Source organism: Chrysoperla carnea, chromosome 4, assembly GCF_905475395.1.
Source record: "Chrysoperla carnea chromosome 4, inChrCarn1.1, whole genome shotgun sequence".
NCBI lineage: Eukaryota > Metazoa > Arthropoda > Insecta > Neuroptera > Chrysopidae > Chrysoperla > Chrysoperla carnea.
In genome coordinates, this window is record NC_058340.1 from 29,970,509 (window position 1) to 29,993,610 (window position 23,102).

The 23,102-nt window shown below is 28.5% G+C and overlaps 3 protein-coding genes across 7 annotated transcripts; 2 read left to right on the forward strand and 1 right to left on the reverse strand.

Moving 5' to 3' along the window:
• Nucleotides 1–82: 82 nt before the first annotated feature.
• Nucleotides 83–17,495, reverse strand: LOC123298605 (zinc finger protein 184-like). 5 transcript variants are annotated; one of them, XM_044880689.1, is made up of 4 exons: nucleotides 17,148–17,493; nucleotides 1,172–1,217; nucleotides 466–813; nucleotides 83–393 (listed from the first exon to the last, which is right to left on the reverse strand). In XM_044880689.1, the coding sequence occupies exons 1-4, from the start codon at nucleotides 17,307–17,309 to the stop codon at nucleotides 179–181; spliced, it is 771 nt and encodes a 256-aa protein (XP_044736624.1). In that variant the 5' UTR covers nucleotides 17,310–17,493; the 3' UTR covers nucleotides 83–178. The 5 variants fall into 5 exon arrangements, with proteins under 5 accessions (XP_044736624.1, XP_044736623.1, XP_044736625.1 ...); XM_044880688.1 differs by having other exon boundaries at nucleotides 83–813; nucleotides 17,148–17,490; XM_044880690.1 differs by lacking the exon at nucleotides 17,148–17,493 and adding an exon at nucleotides 4,311–4,477 and having other exon boundaries at nucleotides 83–813.
• Nucleotides 9,586–10,423, forward strand: LOC123298606 (protein lethal(2)essential for life-like). Its single transcript, XM_044880692.1, has one exon. The coding sequence runs from the start codon at nucleotides 9,681–9,683 to the stop codon at nucleotides 10,224–10,226; it is 546 nt and encodes a 181-aa protein (XP_044736627.1). The 5' UTR covers nucleotides 9,586–9,680; the 3' UTR covers nucleotides 10,227–10,423.
• A 10-nt stretch (nucleotides 17,496–17,505) lies between the features above and the next one.
• Nucleotides 17,506–20,793, forward strand: LOC123298604 (ubiquitin carboxyl-terminal hydrolase 30 homolog). The gene is made up of 7 exons (XM_044880685.1): nucleotides 17,506–17,957; nucleotides 18,020–18,207; nucleotides 18,841–19,021; nucleotides 19,085–19,509; nucleotides 19,568–19,723; nucleotides 19,784–19,980; nucleotides 20,204–20,793. Exons 1-7 carry the CDS (start codon nucleotides 17,699–17,701, stop codon nucleotides 20,316–20,318), a joined length of 1,521 nt encoding a protein of 506 aa, XP_044736620.1. The 5' UTR covers nucleotides 17,506–17,698; the 3' UTR covers nucleotides 20,319–20,793.
• The last annotated feature ends 2,309 nt before the right edge of the window (nucleotides 20,794–23,102 follow it).

The window sequence follows — 23,102 nt, forward strand, 5'->3', positions numbered from 1 at the left end:
GCCCAAAAGAGTTGAAATAAAACTACTGGAGATTTTTTTAATTAAATAATATTAATTAATCATTTTTAAATGGTATAAAAATCGTGAATTATTTATAGTAATTTTCATCTAAAATTGAATCAATCTCTAAACAAAACTCACGTAATGGGAAATTGTATTATAAAATTTTTATTTGATACTACTTACGTTTAATTAAATTATCACCACCCAAATAATCTAGTTCACGTTTCTTTAATAAATTCGAGCCACCCAAATAATCTAATTCCCGTTTAACCAAATTATCTCCACCTAAATAGTCTAATTCTCTTTTGAGTAAATTGGGACCACCCAATGAATCGATATCACGTTTAAGTAAATTATCTCCCCCTAAATAATCTAATTCACGTTTTGACACTCTTTCATTGTTTAAATGATTCCGTTTTAATAGATTTGATCCACCCAAATAATCTAATTCACGTTTTGAAACTCTTTCATTGTTTAAATGATTCCGTTTTAATAGATTTGATCCACCCAAATAATCTAATTCACGTTTTGATATTTTCTGGCTGCGTTTCAATAAATTATCACCACCTAAGTAATCTAATTCTCGTTTTGACATTTTCTGGTTACGTTTCAATAAATTATCACCACCTAAGTAATCTAATTCACGTTTTGATAAATTTGGATACTCATTTTCAAGTTCTCGATTTAATAGTTTTTCATTTTCCATAAAAAATAATCTTCTTTTGTTTAAAATGTCGTCATCACTATTTGCGTTGGTATTTGAATTCAAATTGTATAGTTTTAATTTTGGGGGAATGTTGTATCTGGTTTCTGGAATAATGCCATGCAAAAATTAAACATTTAAAATAAAAAATAAAAAATTATTTAGCCAAGTGAAGCAAGCATGGAATTTGCAAATTGTATAATACATTTAATATACTTAAATAAGATACCATGATTGTTTAAGTGGAGCTCGAGGAGGTTCAAGCATCATGCAAAAGAATTTTGGAAGCGGTTAAAATAAGTAAAATGTAAACTAATTTACCAGACTGCCAACACTTTTCATCAGCTTAAATCACCACAAACAGTCTCAACATAAATTATTCAAAAGCATTACAAATAATAGTGGATTTTATTGAAAAAAAAGCTTATTACATGAAAACAATTTATATTTAGAAATATTTCTTACCAATTGAATTGGCTTGTGATGAGTAGTACTGTGGTCGGCGCTCATTCTAAAACAAAAAAGATTTACAAAGAATCGTTAAATTTTAGGATTTTCTTTTTAAAATATTTATTTGTGTCTTTGAAAGTATGTTTTTCTTATAAAAAGTTTTTCTTATAAAGTCTGTATAAAATAAATCTCAGATTGGCATTTGAGAAAATTACCTATAACTTTCTGTGGTTAGATAAAAAAAAATGTAGCAACTTATTTTTTAATAAATTTCGATTTTTGCCCCAATTCCTAGATCAGTTTCATTCCTTTATTTCGACATATCCTAGAGTTCTCATTTATTATCTTCGATAATATTTATATTATTTTTTAATGCTTATTGTATACATTTATAATTTTGCACCTTCCTCCATATTATGGCGAAAGAAGATAAATTCAGATGGGCAAAGAAATCTCATAGTTTTTTCGAGAATTAACAAGATGTATTAACCAATCTCGAAATTATACTGTATGCATCTTTTAACATTTTTTATAGCTATTAATGATTATAGAATTGGACAGCCGAATGCCGTCAAATTTAAAAAGAGATGGACCTAAAGTTTGTGTTTAGCGAATGGCCTAGGCGAAGCTAAGCATAGTATAGATATATTAACGAATTGGAAGCTGTAGGTTAATTAAGATTAATATTATGACTTACATTGAAAATTATGTAAGTCATAAATGCAATCCATACACTTATATATGCATCCATACAATTATACAATTAAAGTAGTGTATCGTTATCATGAAAACGCCTCCAATAAAACTCACGCACGGTGCGAATAGAAGTATAATTGAATCGTATATTTGAAAATGAAAAAGCTTTAATAAAGTCTAAGAGTAATTACATGAAATCATGTTTAAATAAAAATGTCATGATCCAATGTCTAAAATAAATAAAAAATCATATTGATCATATACCGTTTCGTTTTTATTCCAATTTAAAAATGTATATAATCATATTTGATTACCTTTATAGCCATAAAATACGGACTATTATTGGTTTAATCCAAATTAAATGTAGGTATATAGAATAAATAAAATGAAATTTAAAACTGTTCTAACTAGTTTATTTAAGTTCATTAATCTATATTTGAACATTTCTCGAATGTGTTGATTTAAATCGAATTGTATGCTGCATTTATATTATTTAACAAAATTCTAGTTAATATATTGTATATAGAAACTAGTTAATATTAGGTATACCACATACATATCGAATTTCATTGACAAATAATATTAATTAAGTTTTTATATTAAAAAATATTTTAATTAAAGTTTTTTATATTTTTATTACTTGATCGAGAAATAAAAACGGAAATATTGAAAATATCCGATTTTTTAACTTATTTTTTAAGAATAACACTAAAAATTCACGAATTTTTGTTTTATAGAAACGAATTTTGAGGAATTTTCGAAAAGTAAAACCTACTTAATAATAAAAGGCAATAATACTATATAGTAATACTACTTCATAAAATTAACTATTTCGCATATTAAGGGAGGGGTTTAGATGTTTTCAAATTTTTATTTTTTTCGTTATTCAACGTTATTTATTAAAGTTATTTATTCAAAAATTTAAAAAAAATTGTATATCTTTCTTTCCATTCTCATATTTTATATTTATCAATATTACTTAATTTATTAATTCAATAATCAATTTATTAAAAGCAAAAAAATTTAACTATTTTTATATTTCCCTGCGCCTCCACCTTTTTTAGAAATCTTATTTATTTATTTATTTGCCCTGAATGATTGACTGGTTGACGGATCAACCCACGACCTAAACCGCTGATCGTAGAGACCTGAAACTTAGAGGGTGTGTTTTTTGACGTAGGCATCCGTTAAGAAATGATTTTCCGAAATTATACCCCGTTTGTTTGTATGAAAATCCGTTAATTTTGAGTCCACTACTTAACCGATTTTAAAAATTCTTTCACCTATAGAATGCTATATTGTCAGCAAGTAACATGGGCTATATTTAATTTTTTTTAAATAGCATTTCGCACCAAAAAATTAAAACCCATTAAATGGCGAACAAAAGGGGAATTAAGTGAGGGTAAAGGAAGAGAAGGCTATAATAACTCGTCTTTGTTTTTAAAGTTGAAATTGTTCAGCAACGCAGGCGAGTAACTGCTAGTTTAAAATAAAAAATTTTTATTCACGAAATTGTTAAAATTATTTATACTTTAAAATTAACAAACTCAGTTTGTTGAATGACTACTTAATTACAAATTTTCACTCACGCTAAAAACATTATAGAAACACAAAACAAGTTTCGATTTGATTTTGTTAATGACAGATTTTAAAAAGATACTATTTATGATGCTTCATAATAAAAATCGATATTTTAATTAACGATTCTCGAATTCAATAATTTTATTCGTTTTTCAACATTTTAGTTACAAATGAAAGTATAAATTGCTGCAAGGTAGAAAATTAATTATTTTAATATTGTCCTGAAAAATTATGAGTAATAGTAAATTATTTTAGTTATAAAGTATCGAATAAAATATAAACCGAATAATTGATTAAATACTATATTATACTTTTTAATTAAATGTTATTTAATTTTATTATACCTGCCAGTGATTTTTTTAACTAGTGATTATTTTAATTATACTATTATAACTACCGAAAAGAAAAATAAATATCTAAGAAAAATTATAGATTAATATTCATAATTATTAATTTTGAATTAATTAATTAATTGTCAGTAATATATAATTTTCAAAAAATTGATTTTCAAATTATCGGTATAATAAACAATTTTGAAATAATTAATTATCAGTAATAAACAATTTTGAAACAATTAATGATCAATAATAAACAAGTTTGAAATAATTAGTTAAATAAAAATATAAAACTCTTGGAAAATACTCTAAGTTCTTCAAAAGGATTTCAAATAACTTTTTTTTTTTTGCATTTCATCTACATATACCAATTTTCTAAAATATTTGCAGTAAAATTATGCTATGAAGAAAATTCAGAAAAATTTTTGTACCACAATTATAAAAATAATATACAAAAATAAACACTGAAAAAATCATCAAAAAATCAGAACTTTTCTTAAGGATCAAGAAATTTGTTTGAAATAAAATAAATATTTTCTTACCTCTATTGGTAATGCAATCGTAATTGAAAAAACTGTTAAAAATTTAATCACTAACAAAACATTAAAATTTGTATTCATTTTGAGAATACAGTACGAAATAAAATGATTTAAAAAAGAATATATATTATGATCGATAGTTTAGTAAATCGACTTTTCTTCGATGAAAATCGAAATGATTGTAAAAAAACAATTAAATGTGATGCGCTCTTATACGGTTTTCATTTGACACCCACCACAGAAATCATCAATTAAAATCATCAACCCCTGTCGTCCTGTTCTACCATCATATCTCGACGATGGTGTGTCTATGTATATGTATAATGGTTTACCTTACATTTTAAAATACCACTTTAGTTCTGGAGCTATATCACATAAATAAATATCACGCAACACGCAAAACATTTAGACATTTAGACATTGTGAATCAAGAATCACGAAAAAGATACAGATATAGATTCATCTAAATGGCCAGAACTTGGAAAATGGTTAAAATATATTCCAAATCGTTTAGCCTCATTTTCTCAGTTCTTACATCTCTTTTCCGAGCGTCTTTTTTGTGTTTATGTAAAGTACATTCGTCAATAGGCGCTTTCAAAAAAGTACAACTAAGTTCCGCGTCTTTTTCAGGCAGAAGAGGCATAAAGCCTTTCTAATTTTTCGATATGCGAAATTTTATTTGCAAATAATTATTTGAGGTCTTTTGAATTTGCTCCAATTGGGTTTTTACTGAGTAAAAAATAGCTAGGACCAAATTATTATAAGCAGATTTAAAATGTTACCAGACATGGTCTCAGAATTAGGCAGAATACAATTTCTACAAAGGAAAGAATATTGTAAAAGGTTAGGTCATACTAGGTGCTCGAGAATATTATTCGATTTTGTATTCAAATATTACATATATTTTACATAAAATTTCTCTGTAGATACCTAAAATACCAACCCTAAAATGATGAACAGAAGATAATCTTTATTTCGTGTTATTCTCTGATTGCATAATTTAATTGCTATTGCTATAATATCGCCAGATTTAAAAAAATTTACCGCCAGTAAGCACTAGAAATGTCCCGCCTTTCGAATTTTAAGTAGGTACATATCCTTATCGCGTGAGCTTTTTAGTCTTCAACATCCACAGTGAGGCTCTATATTTTTAAATGTGGGGTTTGTCTGTAAAAATTTGTTCTTCTAAATTTTTATTAGTCTTCGGAATAGGAATAGCTCCATAACTATCATTTGAAACGAAGAATATATGTGACATCATAATCAAACCAATTCTATTTATCGTTTAATGTTAAAATATTTTAATCCAGACCACTTAAATGTTTACGAATTTGAATTAGTTTTGTAAACAGAAGGTAAAAGCTTCCATTTTTATCTTCATTTTATTGATGGCATTAATTTGTTACATTTTTGATAATAATTTAAAGTCAACAATACTTAATAATATTTGTAAACATTTTCGATTACTTGTTTTTTCGATGAGTGACATAAATTGTTTTTGTAAAGCAGCATGTTATGAGAGTATAGTAATGTCCTTTGATTCAACCGAGAGAGGTCCTACATCATCGACCTACATCATCGAATTGAATTTTTTTCTCCGTCGATTCCTTTATATACTTACTGTGTTTTGAGGGCGACTTGTTTCAATTTTCGTTTTCACGCTTCCTACAAATGGTCACCAATTTGTGTTATCGAAGTCCTTGGGTAGCCAACATAGAGCAAGGGTGTTATTGAGAAAGCTGCTCTATTTAAGTTCTGGTCAGGGAAAATTTTAATTGGCAACCGCACCTTAAAATTGATTAATATTTCCATTTTATTTTATTCTTCTAAAAAGATTTTCCGATACTGTCGACTTTTCCCTAACACCCAAATCGGAGTGTTTGTCCTCTGACCTGCTGCTTAATTGAACGCTATTAACTTTTACCAATTACAATGCTTAGAGGAAAACGGAAAATGGAAACAAGTTGTCCTCAAAACATAGTAGGTATACGAAGAACTCCTTTCATCTTTTAAGGTAGTTCTATCCCAGCATACGTTTACATACATAGCTAAGGTTATAAACCAAGTTTTTTTACTGTTACTGTACCTCCATGCATACTGTCTCACACATATACAAGAAATGAATACACATATATACTGGGATGAATACACGCATATTCCTTCCACTAAAAATCCATGGTCAAAGCGGTAGGTCTCTTTCACTGGAAAATGTTTGAAAAATTTCCATGTTCTCACGCTTTTTTTTAATTCCAATTATCTCATGTTAGGCGTGTTAAATTCTCTTCAAATTTTAATATGTATTATTCTTGTAATTACTTATATTCAAAGTTTTGAAGATTTTTTAAGATTTTGTTTGTGAGACCCAACTACCTTAAAACAGTATTCTAGAAAATTTTATCGTGTTTATAGTAGTTTCTTTATAAATTTTATTAATTTCCATTCGATGATGTACACTCCCACAATCTATTCGACTGGGTAGAATAATTAGACATAGTGTCAAATTTCTATGTTTACCGAAGATAGTATATACTTGCAAATATTCAAACATAGGCTATTTAGTTTAGTGCGGTAGATATCTATAAGTATTCTATAGGATTCAACTACTCTTTGTCAACCAGTAGAGATGCACACAGGCGTAATTTATCAAAAATCTGCCCAGCACTCTTAAAATGCCAATAGTCGATCAAGTGAATTTTGTTTTTATCATGCTTTGAGATTCGTAATCCACGCGAATATTTTTGGTTTTAATACGGCTTAAATCATTATTCTATTGAATATAAATTTTCATTTTCTTTACAGGGAGAATTTTCCAGGATAAAATTGAAGAAGCAGTTAATAAAAATGCCACCCTTCTCATATGAGTGTCTACATATACTGTTTATTAAACGTCGGAATACCATAAGAAATATTTTATAATAGACATCAGAGGTGATCAATTTAATGAAAAAAAACAGAAAAATAATATCAAATTATGACGTAAGACTTCCCTAATATGTCGCTATAGACATCTATTTTTCCTGTATAGACAATGACCGTTTTGCGAGTCGTTTTATATTTAATTTTAAAAATAACTTTACCAATAACCCTGTTGTTTGTTTTTCTTCATTTTCTTCTTCTTATCATGCCATTTTCTTTCTGATAGAAAGTTATCGTCTACAATGTTTTTATAACAATTTAGTAAGATGTGTGTTAGGTATGTAATCCAAAAAGAAAAAGAATGGGGTCTCAGAGACAGAGAAGGAAGTGCAAAATTTAGAATCCTTGGAAGACAAAAAAATTGATGCCATTTTTATCATTTTCTAAGTTAATTTACACTTCCCTTCCCATCCCTTACCTTTCGGAGCTTGAGAACTTGGTAAATAAAGAAATTTAGTACATATAAGTACCTATATACAAAAATTTGATTCATTTAACAATGGATGAATTTTTGAAAAATCATCTAAAATCCTGCTCGAACAAACTTGTATTCGAAGCGTTTCTGGGAATATTTCGAAAAATACTCACTTAATCGTCAAATGAGCTAGATTTATTATCTTTGAATCTATGATACGGATTATATTGTAGTATATTTTACAAAGTTCCTTATCGTGCGTTCGACGGATGGGAACTAGACAAAATTTGGTTGTGTTTGGTCGACACCTTTTTATAGTTTATTATCTTGAAATATTAATAGTATTCTCAACGAGGCCATGGTTTTGTGATTACGGTTCCCGCACAATAGATTTTTTTAACGAGACCTCTCTTTCTTCTTTTATGTAGTATAGGCAAATGACCTCTTGGCGGATCCGGTGAATTGAAAAATCAGAAGCCATTAATTTATTTTTAATAGAAAAATTTTTTAGGGATCATTTTATGGTTTTTTGCAATCTGTTCTACTTAACCCAATGTAGAACTGGACAAACCATCCTTATTTACGAGAACGATTAATTGTTATCGTCATTTAACAGTATATTTACTTAATGTCAGAATACTGTTTATAAGCAAAAGACGTAAGTTTAGCATTTACCACCTATTACTTTGTTATTATATTAATTTATTGAAGAAAAAAAACATTATAATCTATCTAATTATGACATATAACTGCATGCCTTAACATGTCAAAACAAACGTCTTATTTTTCTCTAGAGAATGACCGCTTGGCGAGCCATTTTATATTGTTTACATTTATTTTAGAAATAACTTTACCTATAACTTTTCTGTTTGTTTTTCATTACTTACTTTTCATGGGTTTTATACCTGCTTTGCATAATATGTAATACTATTGAAGCAGTGGCGTACTTAGAAAAACTTTTTGAAGATAAGTAATTTTCCCATCTCGTTTAATAAAATTCTAAATAATACCTATGATTGTAAATAAATTCCAAATAGTACTCATAAATAATTCAAAATTTTGCGATTTGATTTTACGACCGGAGGCATAAAAATTTTGCTTTAGAATTTGTCGGAACTAATTGGTTTTTTAGGTAAGTTTTTAAGATATTGTTTAAAATCCGAAAAGTTTTTATTTCGAGTCGATCTGGAGATTTGTCGAAAAATACTCATCATTAAATGAGCTGAATTTTATTTATTTATTTTTTTTTTTTGGGACCCAATTATCCTAATTACCACAAAAATATGGTTGAAATCCGGGTTATCACTCCTCGATTACGATTTCAGTGGATCTCTGAAACTACTTATTACACAATCGTCAAATCGTCAATCGTTAATTAACGAAAAAAATCGTCAAAATGATTTTTAAATTTTTCGGCCAAAACTCGAGAAACTGTTTTTCATCCAAATTCCGAAACATACAAATTTTTTCCATTTATTAATTTTTGCTATTTTTTATTAAATAAATGATGAAAAACATAATTTTTCAACACTCAAAATAAGAAATTGGAAAATTGATGTTTTTTCAAACTCAACATTTTATTTTACCTATTTTAAATATAAAAAGACTACATTTTTATTTTATAAATATTTTCTTGAAAATTGCAATTATAAGATATAATTTCTGCAATCATATTTTTAAAACAAAATATAATATCGGTCATTATATAAATAAATCTATGGTACTATCTTAAAAACAAATGTAATTTTGAAATAATATAGAATTATCTAGAATTCTAGACAATTCTAAAAAGAAAAAAACAATATCGTTTTATATTACTTAAACAGAGATAGAAAACATATACAAGTTAAATGAATGTTCTAGAATTTGCTAGACTCTACGGTATTAATTGACTGTAACTATATAAACGACGCACAGTGTGCAATACGGTCAGATAACAATACAGACTCTTCAAGTTAACTACAGAAGTGAGTTAAAGCGAATTCAAGTGATATTTTCAAGTGAATATTATTTTATTGTGAAAATAAATAAATATTAACGAAATGTCATTACTTCCATTAATCTTCAACGACGTTTTAAGCGATCCATGGGCAAGACCATCTCGCTTGTATGATCAACATTTTGGATTGGGACTACGAAATGATGATTTATTGGAGCCGTTCGTGGTACCATCATTATTAAGCCGAAATTACTACAGACCGTGGCGTTCAGCTTTAGCCAAATTGGATCAAGGATCTACTGTAGTGGCTGACAAAGATAAATTCCAAGTATCATTGGATGTACAACAATTTGCTCCAAACGAAATTCAAGTAAAAGCCATCGATGATAATCATATTATCGTGGAGGGAAAACACGAGGAAAAACAGGATGAACATGGATACATTTCAAGACAATTTACTAGAAGATATGCGTTGCCAGAAGGATATGACGGAAAAAATTTAGCTTCTAGTCTCTCTTCAGATGGTGTTTTAACAATATCTGCACCAAAGTTGGCTATTGAAGGTTCACCAAGTGAGCGAGCAATTCCAATTACACAAACCGGTCCAGTTAAGAAGCAACAATCTCAAGTCGAAGAGAAAAAGCAATAAATTAGCATTTATATAATTTTTCTTAGATCTCATCCAAGCAGAACCTGATCGTGTGATTTCTGTATTATTTTTTCGCCAATTGTGTTCTGTTTGAATTAGGCCTTAATTTCTTTTTTTCAAATTTTGTAATTTTGTTAAGACTGTTAATATTAATGTAAATACGTCAATTCGATAATAAATTTTCCCGGTAATATAAATTTTGGTGTTTTTGTCTTTTATTTTTCCCAATTTTTAATAAGCCCTGCCCTAATATACCGGGTACTCCAGTGACAATTACCACCAAAAAAATTCTTCTAGGCGACTCTCTCGAAGTAATGAGAAAAATTATTAATATTGTACTGGTCCCGGTACCCGTTATAATCAAATAAACAAGCTCTAAGTCCTAAAAAGCAATATCTACTTAAATAAAATGTCCTACGACTTATAATTCTTAGATCAGTTTAATATGCTATTCAATCAAGGGTTTCATTTCCAGTGGTTTGGAATAATAATTCTTCACTCTCTGTTTTACAATGGGTGGATATTTACGCTGAATAAAAAGTATAACAAAGAATAGATTTTGATTCGAATCTTATTTATTTTTAAATTTTTCATTGACACCTCGAAAACACAGTACACTATTATATATATACTATAATATCTATTAACAAACAAACGCTTAATTAACTTACTACACAATTAAAAAATATTGTCCAGTAATGAGATTTTATAAAAATATGAATATTTTGTACATTCTTTTTAAATTATAAGTTTAAATTTTAACACAAATTATAGGGATTTTTAATATAAAAAATAAAATTTCTCAATATTTTGGATGGAAATAAAATATACCTATAGAAATACATCAAAGCAAATAAAGAATGGTTTCAATGCTTGAAATAGATTTCATCTCGAAATCGAATCACATAATTTACTTTTACATTTTTATTGGCACGAATATAGTGGGTTTCTAAGAAGCAAAAGTGATTTTAAAATTTATTCCAACGTACACTTAAGTTTTTGAATCATTTTCAGTAACTTATGACCTAAAAATAGCGTCAAAGCGCTTAATGATCGGTCAATAGAAAATGTGATCAGGTGCATGGTTTCACATGTCATTTTAACATATCTTTAAGCGCTTTGACGATATTGTGGGTAGAGTTATTTAACAGAAGCAATTACGCGACTTTTGTGTCATTACTTTTATGTAAACTAAATTTCATTACATGTGCAGATTTATCCCGTGATTACTGTAAATCAGTTTATTAGCGATAATTAAACAATGTGAAATTGACCAGAATACTTCGTTCACCCTAATATATTGCGTCATATACGATTCGTTATTCTATCCTATGCCATTTCCTGCACGCTCAGTCAATTCACTTACGTTTATCGTAGGTATTAATGCTTCGGGTCTTTATACACGGTAAGAAATACGATCAAAATTACTGAAAAATAAAAAACTATGTTTCAACATAAGTTTACTGATTCAATTCTTACAAAACCTAATCTCTAAGATAAGTAAGATTAATTTAGTAATAATTAATATCGTTATATACAAGACATTGAAATATATTACTTTTTTCACAAAAATTTACCGTTATTCAAAGCAGTTGCGAAGTATTTGGTATCTAAGATGCTATACAAGATTTGATGTATAAATAAGGCAATGACTATCTTTACTTTTAAGTTTAGTATTTAGTACATAATTATTATAATATCAATATTTATACTTATTTTCTTTTACGATTTATACACATATTTTTTTTTTTAAATCTTTAAATATATTTCTATTAAATTATTTTCTTTAAATACTTAAGGAATTTGGAAAAAAAAACATAAGTAAAATATTCTTTCAATTCCTAACAAAAATTATTTTCTTTCTTAAACGATATAACACTATATTCTTTAAAAATATCGAAGTATGAAATGCAGCCTTGTTTATATTGCCATTTTAGAATCTAAATGCATCTTAACTGTCATGAAAGAATTTCCAAAAAGTCTAAACCTTTTTACCTCACATTTACAAACGATAGTTAACCGTATAAACAACAATTTACAGCTGAACACTGGCTTAATTTGAAATATATTCCAGTTTTAATAATCTAATCGAATTTAGTTTGTAGCGATATAAACAAGGTTACTTAATATCAAATCATATTTTAAATAAATATTTGAGAGATCACAAATTTTAGTAGAACAAAAATTAATTATTCACTATAGTCAATAATTATTTATAGCCATAGATGGTAAAATTATAGAATTCAAAATAATAATTTTCTTAATAAATAGTACTTCATTTTTCATTACTCGTCACTGCATTGCTCTGATTATCTAATTTTTGTTCGTACATTAGTTAAGTTTGTTAAAAATAATATTAAATATGTAAATATTCTAATATAAAATATTTTTAATAATTTAGGGTGTTCAGCAGAATCACATTTTGATTTGAATTAATTTTATTTGCTATAGACTTTTACTGTTTGATGCATTCTCCTCGTTTACTAATTCTACATAATTATTATATAAGAAACATAATTTTTATTCAGTTGTTTTTTACATAATTGAAGTTCAAAAATTATAATCGATATTAAAATAACACATAATTTTCCTTTATAAATGATATCTTATTTCAAAATTGAATTCCTTTTTATTGATTCTTCTTTTGTTGTACGTTTTTTACACGAATTCTGATGTTATACGTACGTTTAATTTAATTTTAAATCAACTTGAAATTCTCACTATGATGTAGGCTTTCGGTATTCAAAAACAGAAAATAGAAATTTTAAAATCAGAACCTTGAGTAAAAGTCTACCGATCATTTTTCCACAAGAGCCAGATATTTGTGATGGGATTATACATAGCGGATTTGATCTACAAATCCGCTATAATAATCCCAAGCAAATAGTCTTTTATCGAATATGTTTTAACGTAAAAGTATAAAGGTCAACCTCATAGTAAAAAAATTAACGGAGTTAAGTTCTTGTATCATATTTCTGTCCAGCAAATTAATGTGCGAACCTAATTCTAGACCATACATAATTTTAACAAAAGACAGAATAATAAACGAATTGAATGACAGATGTTAATCAATTCTGTTAAAAAAAATTATTGTAGCTGATTTAAGTCCTCTTATCGTATTTCTGCTCGGCAGATTAAATTTTCTTAATGATATTTTATATTGATCGTTTGAAAGAATGTATTCCCTTATTTTATAAAAAAACTCTTATTATAACGATGAGCGCTTCATAGAACGTCGTTAATGTATATTGATTAAGTTCTAATTCAATTTTATTGCGGTTCTGATTCAAATTTTTTTCATTCAAATTAACGCTCGTTGTTTCGCGCAGGAATATGCAATATAAAATTAACAGAATTATAAACATGCAAGTTCATTTCAAGTGAACAAAATAGTACTATTTCATCATTATAATAGAATTTAAGAAGCCGTTAAATCAGAATCGGATAATCGTATCGAGTAACTTATTAATAATTTATTTACTTATAAACGAATTTAATATTGCACTTAATAAATTTTAATTCACCAGTCTTTTAATACAAAATTGCAGTTTACGTATTCATATCAATTAATAAAAGTCAATGCATTCAAATTTAATTTTCAGGAAAAATGCTTTATTTGTTCATTATAAATAAATATTGTGGGAGGTCGAAGACCCTTCGTTTTTCGGGAATTCTTAAAGAAATATTTACATTAGCAGACAATATTATATGAATAATATCCTTGTCATTTCCATGTTTACATTTTTATTGGGATACCTTACACAATCTAAATTTTTATAAATTTTATAGAAAAAACAAAATTTTCCTGAATTATATCCCAAAAGATGTTAATTTTTCGTGTTATTTGTACAATAATCAAACAAACCATTTTACTCAAGAATTAAGCTTGATTGCAACTCATTGGGCCCTTTTAACAGAAATTAAGGGCATTAAAGTACGGAAAACGTGATCACAGCTAATAAATTATGAAATCGCTTTTTTTTATTAGTTTAAAGTTGATTTGTATCAATGTAGTTTTTTATCTGCTAAACAAGATCTATATAATGGGCTTTTAAGATATATATACACTGTTGCCAGATTTTATCTAATTAGATCTATAAAGAGCTCTAGGCAGAGAAGTCGATAGGTCTACGGCGATCTATAGAGTACAGTTGTAGCTAAACCATTCTACGGTCTAGTTAGAGAAGTCTACAGATCTAGTTAAAGTAAATCTAGAAACAGTGTATATATGCCTTTAGACTTTTATTAATTGAACTTCATACTAATTTACAACATATTATAAATGTTCAAGACATTTGTCTCATGTTGTATTTGTCACTGCTGACTTTCAAACTTCTTCACGTGCTGTTTCAAATGTGCTCGTAAGACATCCGCTCGTGAATATGTTTTCAAACAAATTGCACATATATATTTCTTTTTAAATTGTTCATGTGTTTTTGTATGTCGTGTGAACACATCAGACCGTTTAAATGATTTCGGACACATCGGACATTTATATTCTTTAATTTCCGCGTCACCACTGTGTAGAGACTTCATATGTACGTTAAAGTTATCACGTCGACCAAATGATTTACAACAAATTTCACATTTAAACTGTTTAATATTTGTATGAATATAGTAATGTTTATTTAAGGAATTACGCCGCTTAAAATTCGCAACGCATTTATCACAACTATATGGTTTATAATTTGTATGTGTGTTTTTGTGTAGATGAAGTGTGTCTTTTCGACTAAAGGTTTTATCACACATTTCACACTTATAAGGACGTTCTGTCGAATGTGCGATTACATGTTGCTTTAATTTGGAAATATACAAAAAAGTTTTATCACAATGTTCGCATTTAAATTTACCTTCTAGATTATTTAGATTATTATGCTTCAAAAATTTCTCTTCATCGCTTAATTCATGTTTTGGATTTCTTGCAAATGCTTGCACATTTAAGATTTTTATATCGAGTTCATTATCGGGACCATTTTTCCCAGGATCATACATTCCGCCAAGACACGAATTCTGCGAAAGGGGTGAATATTCGGGTATTGGTTCTGTATTTGGTTCCGATTTTGGTATTGTGAGGGGATCGATTTGCATTGGTTGTGGAACTTGTTCATGATTTGGAATTGTTGTTTCGTTAGTTTCATTTGATACGTCATTTATCATCTGATTGTTATTTGAGACGTCTATTATTTCGTCAGTTATTATTTCAGCGTTATCGGAATTTATTGAATTGTCTGTTATATGAACATTGTTATTTGAGATGTTGATTAAATCGCCAGTTATTATTTCGCCAGATTCATCGCTGTGTTTGTTCTTTAGAAAGGCTCGTCTTAATTTTGCGTCTGAGTTGCGACATTGGTTTCGGAAATAGTATGCTAAATTTAGTTCACTGATACAGTAGTCGCATATATTTTCTGGAAGACCATCGCCTTTTTGTACCTAGAAATACATAGATTTTTACTTTAAAATCCTGATGCCCTTGTTTTTAGTTTTTTAGCGTATTGTTCGTAACGTAACGAATATCACCGACTGGTATATTTTTGGAGAGATAACGTAATCAGTACCTCGATTTCAAGAATGTTTAAAGAGGTATGCAATTTCATTGTGTTTTTCGGTCCTCCAACATACAATGAATTATTCGTAAATTTAAAGAATTTGGTGCTTAGGCATATCGGCGCCTTATTTGGTTCAATAGTTCTTTATAATATAGTCTATGTGATTATAAAAGTTATCATTGACCCAACGAAAAAAAAAAACAGGTTTTCGAGTTAACTTTTTAATTGCATTATTCCTCCACTATATCATTCCGATTCATTCCGATCTATGCAAAAATTATACACCTACATAATGTGTATTGCGTGCCTCAAAAATGTCAATATTATAATATATATATTTATGATTTTAGTATAGAAAATTTTTTTGATGTGGTGAAATTTTGCAACTTGCAAGTTGAATAACTCGAAAATATGCCATTTTAAGTTTAGCCAATGTTATACAGGGTGTCCCAGGAGTAACGGACGTCCCTGTTGCATGAAGTACAAAATAAAATTTTATACGAAATGCCCTCTTCCATTTTTTCATCCGATGCACTTACACCCGCCCCTTTCTACACATGCACACGTATGTTTAAGCTCTCACAGTTTCTTACTATTAACCCCTTTCTTCACTGTCTTGCCACTGTAGCGCGCTTCTGATTGGAGCCTATTTTAATTAATAGCTAATTATTCGTGCATCGAATCACAAAATGGGAGAGGACTTTTCGACTTAGAATTTCATTTTCTGCCTGATGCAACAAGGGTGCCCGTTATTCCTTGACATCCTGTGTTATAAGTTCAGTTTAGCGGCTTTTCTTAAAAAAACATCCTAGAACGTCAGGAAAAAACCCAAATGAGAGCACTTTTAACGTTGATTACGAATCCGTTGGCGAATTTTATTCTGAACCAGATATCTTATAAAAATCAGTTGTATTTATATTATTTTTATTGATTTTGTGTAGGGACACTGACAACAATTTATTAATTGTCAATATTAGAATCCGAGCTCAATTGCTCTTACGTCGAAATGCATAAAAACACTTTTTGAATGGAACGAATATCGAAGTCGGATACCGTAATTTTGAAAATACTAAGTTTATATTTCTTTGAAATTGTGTCTTTACAATTCAATATAAAATTATAATCTATTCAAACACGAACGAAGTCCGATCATAAAGTTATATATTACATAAATTTTATAATATTTAATATACATGATACCTTTGGTTATTACTTATTACAATAACATGGCCTTCAAACAGTAAACAATTTTATTATCACAAGGTAACTTATTTTTTCAGAATCGCTTACGTTTCAGATCATTGTAGCAAATTCAATGAATTGATAATTCATGAATTTCAAGAATAAATTCAACAATAATATAAATTTTTACCTGAACTGAAGCACATTCATTGATTTTTTGACTCAATTTTGGCACTTCGTCATCAGAAAATACTGATTTTAAGACACCATCCTGTAAACACACTCGACACATATGGTCAATATCATAATCAGAAAATTCTGGGCATGTAACTAAAGAATCCTCCTCAATCATTTTTTGTGTGAAAATACTCCAAAACAAATTATTTCAAAATAATAAGGTCAACTCTTCTAATAAAAAGTGAAAATGGTTTGTCTCCGTCCAACACGGTGCTTGTAATTTACTGATTTTTTTAACTGGGTATGTTTTGATATACAAATGAAGTTGTGGTGGGGGTTTGAATGACTACCTCAATTTAACTATACTTGTTTCATCTTTCATTTCAACTTGAAGTATCAAAAAATATCAATCTAACCTAACAAAACACAATTATGATTATTTCAATATTTAATAAACGTATTCCATAAAAAAGAATGTAAAACTAAATTTTAAAATTATGTTGTCATACAAATAAAATTTTTATTTTCTAATTGTCTTGTAAAATTTAACATCAAGTATTCAAAATGGAATCGGATCATATATTAGTAGCTGCTGGATTGACGGCTGCAGCCGTTGTGGGGGCATTTGTATTATGGGGGCCACAAACTGGCAGTGGACGGAATAAAAGTCGTTTGCTAGGATTGGTAAATTTAGGACAAACATGTTTCTTGAATACGTTAATACAAGCGCTTGCTTCATGTTCAACATTTATTGCTTGGCTTGATAATGATAGAAATGCAAGTGAAACTAGTTTAAGAGCAACGTTATCGATGGTTTTAGCTGGTAAGTTTTATTTAAATAATGAAAATAACGCTTTAATTAAAATTAATTTGTTTTCTTGAAAGTTGTGAATGGCACTCACAGTTCAGTTCGTGATTCGAATCGTGAGAGTGGAGTTTTCGCCCCAGCCGCGGTGATGGCAGCTTTAAAACGTTTAGGTTGGGCAATTCCACCCGGAGAACAAGATGCTCATGAATTATTGCATGTGATTTTATCGTCTTTAAGTGAAGAAGCTAGTAAAACTTCCAAAGTGGTAAATATTTAAATAAAATATATTTTTTAATTCTATTCGATTTTAAGTTAAAAAAGAGCACATTTGGCCTAATTTTCTGGAACTTCTTGATTAGGAAAGCAATTAAAAATAGAATATAGGTCGCATAGAGAGGTATGTTAACATTAATGTATTAATAGACACGTAGATGTTTCCTACAAACTCAATTTTACTATTTTTCTAAAAAAACGTAGATGTCTCGATAGTTGAATGGCAATAATGTTAAAAGAAGCGAAAAATATTTTGAATATTTTTTCTTAGGCTGGAAAGTTTTTCTTTTAAGGGGTAAATTATTATTTTTCGTCATTGAAATGAATAAGTGATGGGTTTGTCTAATAAATAAAGCTTAAATACATTAAAATGCCAAAAATTGAACGAGTATTGAGATAAAAAATAAAATTATATATGAGGGGCGATATTCCGGAGCAACTTCGTTCGTCAGAAACTTGTCAGCTTATCACAAAATCTACTAGATTTTCGTTGACTATATATGTGCTTGTAGAAAAATTAAAAAATATAGAGAATAGACATCTTGGAATTTTCGAAACTGATAGACTAACAAATTTGAGTTGATTAAATTTTTGATTTCTTGATGAAAATTGATTTTTATTTCAGCAAGGCAGTATATCGGATATACTAGCATTCGATGATTTAGATAGTCCCACTTCAATGTATGGTATTAATAATTTAGCAAATGATGGTCCCTGGAGTTTACAAAGCGAAGGAGGCGATGGTCCAAATATTGGAAATATTGCATCAACAAGTTCATTATCCCTTTGTGACGCCATTAATAAATGTAAAACTATTATTTGCATGTATTTCTAATATTTCTGAGAATAACTTTTCCTATTTTTTCTAGGTGATACAGATGATGAAGATATGACAATGAGCATGCGATCAAGACAAGGCAGCTTAAGATGGCTAGGTGGGTTGCGCCGAAGGCATAGATGGCTATCACAGTCATGCAGAGGATTAGGTTTAAGTGGACCTCCTACACAACTTAGTGAACATCCTTTTAGTGGAACTTTAGCCACTCAGTTAAAATGTACGGAATGTGGTTATAAGGCACCAGTACGATATGATAAGTTTGAAAGTCTATCATTAACGTTACCAGATGAAATGGGTGCTGGAGCATGGGGTCGTCATAAATTACATAGATTGTTAGCTGATTTTGTGGCACCCGAAGTTGTGTCGGGTGTTGCTTGCGATGGGTGCAATAAAGGACACGAAGCAGAAGGTTCTCCTCTTAGATCGAAGCATATTAAAGTTGTATACTTCGGAAAAGTATGTTTAAGCAACTTTTCTAGATTAATAAGTAAATAATGTTTTGATTACTTTTTAGTTACCAGCTTGTTTGTGTATTCACGTTTCCCGTTGTACTTGGACTACGGGTTATGGTGCGGGTAAACGTCAAGATCCTGTTCAATTTCCAGAACGATTGTCTTTATCAGCTTATACTTATTTGCAATCGCAAACATCTCATCGGCGTCCAACTCAGGTATCTATAAAATAGATATCCCAGAACAGTATTTTTTGTTAACATTTAGATTTTTTACAGCTATTTGCAAGTTCAAGTGAAGGCGGCAGTCCTTTATCTAGTAGTATGCCAAATGCTTGGGGTGTGTTTAATAATTTAACAGAAACTCGAGAAATAAGAAATTTGTATATATTACAAGCAGTTGTGGTACATTCAGGTAGTGCATATTCTGGCCATTATTCTACTTTTCGGCGAGGTCCGACTCCATCACATCGGAAGTGAGTATTATTAATATTATAATGAGATAGTGTGTATGTTTCGAAGATTGTTTGTATTCTTAAACGGACATGTTTAAATGCGAAAGTATGCCTGCATGTGCCTGTCTGCAAAAACTAGACATATTTCGCGGAAATTAATATTTCGGGCGGAGCGCTTTAACCAACTAATCAAAATGATTGAAGTATATTAACAATTAAAATTCAAAAAAATGTTTGTTTTCAGATGGTTCTACGCATCAGATGTGGAAATTCGAGAATCAAGTTTAGAAGAAGTCCTTCAAAGCAATGCTTACATGCTTTTCTATGAAAAATCACCTCGTACTGATATTTATGGCTAATTTAAGATGTTGGTTGTTGTTTTTAAACATTTTTCTTAAGATTTCCAGTTACTGATCGAATTCCTCTAGTCATCAACATTTATGAAATAAAACATACGATTAATTATAATTCATATATTTTTGCTATCATCAAACATTGAACAAAAAACAATCAAAATATTATATTCAGTCACGTTTACTATCTTTTAGAAGACTTAATTTCTATTCATTAGATAAACCAAAAAGTTTAGAATTCATATTTTGGGAAAACAATCATTTTGTCCTAAGGTTCTTATGTCACTTGTGTTATTGATGTGCCATATTGTTGTACGAAGACCATTTTCAATCGGTCATTTTCATATTGGATTTGTTTTTTAATGGATAATGGTACTTGATTATCCTGCGGGTTTAAACGTACTAGATATTAGTATTTTGTACAATGGTTCGAATTCATTATCATTAGAAGTATTTAGCATTACCATAAAATTTACCATGACTTAAAATAGAGTTTTTATTATTTTAAATTATTTATTAATTTATGAAAATAATTTTCAAATATAAAAAAATTGTATGTCAACAAATATTTTCCAAATAAATAGTATGTGCTAAATTTTTTGTTTTCTAAAAAAAGGAGTCTTTCGAAATTAATCAATTTAAAATTGTAATTCATGTTAAAATTAGAAAACTTCTGGTATAGGTATGATAATGTAATATTCCTGTTTTTAAAAGGCGTATTATATTATAAATTTAATTACATGATAAATTTAAGCTGCGGAAGCGATATACCCATTTTTTTATTTTAACAAAATACATCTGTGCTTGAGAACACTCGATCATGGTATTCTAACCGCTGATAATTCTGTGCATGAATCACTGAAAGTTTCGCAGAACAATCGTAAATCTGGTTATTTTTAGACCTAAGCAGTAAATTGTGTCTAAAGATTAGAACAAAATCCATGTGGAATTCAGGGTTATCTTGCCCACATAAACCTGATAAATTTTTTAAAGAAATGATTTTTTAAATTACAATATTACGAGCAAGGTCCCTAGATGCAATGGATATAGTTATGTAGTCTCGATAGATTTTTTTGCTTTGATCAAATATGACGATTGCAAAATATAATTATCACAAAATTTAAAATTCCATAGAAACCAATAACAAGCTTTAAATATTACACCCAAAGATCTTGATTTTTGACTATAGAGAACTCTATGAACGATTTTTGTTTTGTTTTTTATTTTGGCTCTAAAAGAGTAATCTTATATTTAGACTTATTAATTTGAAAAATATTAGTCTACATCTTTCTCTGTTTACGAGTAAACGCGGCATTTAAAACACTTAATAATGATTTCATGAACGAACAAACAGTCTTTAAATAATCAGAAAAATAAATTGTAAAAATATATCAACCTACAAAAATTCCTTAAAAAATTTTGCTGCATTTAAGGGACCCTCAACCCAGATATTTGCCATGTTTAGATTATCTCCCATATTTTAAAAATATGTCCTTACATCAGCCAGTAACTTATTAACTTCGGAATTATTTCTAATTTTAAATAGTTATTAAGGATCTCAAATTTAACGAATACTTTTACGAAATAATTGTGATCTTAAAGGGATTTGATTTTAAGTAAAATAGAAGATAATAACTTATTTTAGAAGTCTGTGTCGTCAAATGTCGTATACGAATTTAAAAAATTCGTTGATATACAGAATGATAATTTATCATGCTGGCTGCCAGAGGTGTCTTTGCCTTTAAACGTTGGTGGTTAATTTTGACACATTTTTTTACATTCGTATTCGAACGTACTCTCAGATTCCCAAGATGATTGGTTTTTTTCCTTATGAATTATAGACAAAACCCCAATTTTAAAATAGTATTTAAAAAAAATTTTAATTTTAGTTATGTGCTCAATATTTTTGTTATCTAGTAAATTCTGCTCAATTTATAATTACAAACCATTCCGTGTCACAAAGTTGAGAAGAAACCGAGCAAAATAAAACACTGAGCTTGTTTAGCAGACATTTAGCGTAATAAAACTACGCTAGTAATATATTTCTAAAATATATTACCAACTACATTGGTAATATATTCTTAATATTGGTTAAGAGTTAACGTGGCGCTAAATATCTGCTAAGTCCATTTATTCCACAGTATTTGCATTGTTATACATTTTTTTCAAATGTTACCATATATATTACTTTTTTTTATAATTTACTATTGAATTTAATTATGTTTATAGTCAAGGCGACAAATTTTGTTCAAAAATACTTATTGAATATTGAAAAATTGGCTTTCGGCGATGCCATTTCTGGAAAGTAGGTACTATTTTGGGAAAGTTATGTAGCCGGAGAGAAGCCTTTTCGTGATCAAGTATTGTTTATTATGTCCCTCTTCGCCTGTACTATTATTGTATTATATTAAGCTGCATTGTACATTTGCTTGACTGTGAATTGCAAATTATTTTTTTATTTAATAATTGAAGACTTTTTTATTATTCAAAATATATAATTTTTTTAAGTTTAGTAAAATTACTTTCTAAATGGAAAAATTCATTTGGTTGTGGTAAAAAAGTTATTTTTGAAGTGAAACTTCTGTAGAAAAATGAAAATTATAAGTAACTTAATTTTTTTTCAGATAAAAGTTTAATTTGTAAAAATTTACATGGTCACCAAAGATTCTAATAAACGAGAAAATGAAATCCTAGAAGTTTCATTTCACCTGAAAGAAATTAGATTATAGGTAAAAATATTTTTTAAGTTAATTTTGTTAAAACTTTATTGTTGGTATTAATATTATTATT

What these genes read in the sequence shown, in the direction of transcription:
- LOC123298606 (XM_044880692.1), top strand. Translation starts at nt 9,681, where the DNA reads ATGTCATTACTTCCATTAATCTTCAACGACGTTTTAAGCGATCCATGG.
- LOC123298605 (XM_044880687.1), bottom strand. Translation starts at nt 17,309, where the DNA reads ATGATTGAGGAGGATTCTTTAGTTACATGCCCAGAATTTTCTGATTAT. An exon ending in ATGAATGTGCTTCAGTTCAG is followed by an intron (nt 15,660 to 17,147) that starts GTAAAAATTTAT and finishes ATGTATTTCTAG; the next exon opens with GTACAAAAAGGCGATGGTCT.
- LOC123298604 (XM_044880685.1), top strand. Translation starts at nt 17,699, where the DNA reads ATGGAATCGGATCATATATTAGTAGCTGCTGGATTGACGGCTGCAGCC. An exon ending in AAGTTGTATACTTCGGAAAA is followed by an intron (nt 19,510 to 19,567) that starts GTATGTTTAAGC and finishes ATTACTTTTTAG; the next exon opens with TTACCAGCTTGTTTGTGTAT. An exon ending in CTCATCGGCGTCCAACTCAG is followed by an intron (nt 19,724 to 19,783) that starts GTATCTATAAAA and finishes GATTTTTTACAG; the next exon opens with CTATTTGCAAGTTCAAGTGA.